At 61.5% G+C, this 374-nt stretch overlaps 1 protein-coding gene across 1 annotated transcript in view; it reads right to left on the bottom strand.

Moving 5' to 3' along the window:
• Positions 1-373, bottom strand: part of LOC103260675 (collagen alpha-1(XXIV) chain-like) — a gene marked incomplete at its 3' end in the record, with an annotated part of 127,962 nt that extends 127,589 nt beyond the window's left edge. The window contains exon 1 of the mRNA XM_008058323.2: positions 160-373. Coding sequence (XP_008056514.1) covers positions 160-215 — 56 coding nt within the window. The remainder of the gene's footprint in view (positions 1-159) is intronic.
• Position 374: the final 1 nt, after the last annotated feature.

Genomic DNA, 374 nt, shown 5'->3' with positions numbered 1-374 from the left:
CATTGAGAAGACGGGGGGGGCGAGATGCCACGGCTGCCCGCCCGCTCCCCAGCCTAGAAGTGCCCAGGAGCCGGACCGCACGCCTCCAACCGGCTCAGCCGCCTCAGGGGGTGGAGAGAGGGGCTGGTCCAACCCGGCCCGGGCGGGTGGGCTACTTACGTTTTTGCCGTGGGGGAGACTTTTCCACGCCTTGTCCTGTGGGCTCCTAAATGCATTTGTATGCATTTGTCCGTGCAGCAAAGCGCTAACGGAAAACAGAAGCCACCTCGGAAGTGCTAAGGGTGCAGGTACTGTCCATGAAAAACGAAGAATAAAAATCACATGAAAACCACGCTCCAGACCCGCAGCAAGAAAGCGGGGGGGGGGGGGGGGGG

The sequence above is a fragment of the Carlito syrichta genome, unplaced genomic scaffold (assembly GCF_000164805.1).
Source record: "Carlito syrichta isolate Samal-C Ts95f unplaced genomic scaffold, Tarsius_syrichta-2.0.1 Scaffold303295, whole genome shotgun sequence".
Classification (NCBI taxonomy): Eukaryota; Metazoa; Chordata; class Mammalia; order Primates; family Tarsiidae; genus Carlito; species Carlito syrichta.
This window is presented reverse-complemented; position numbering and strand designations above follow the sequence as displayed.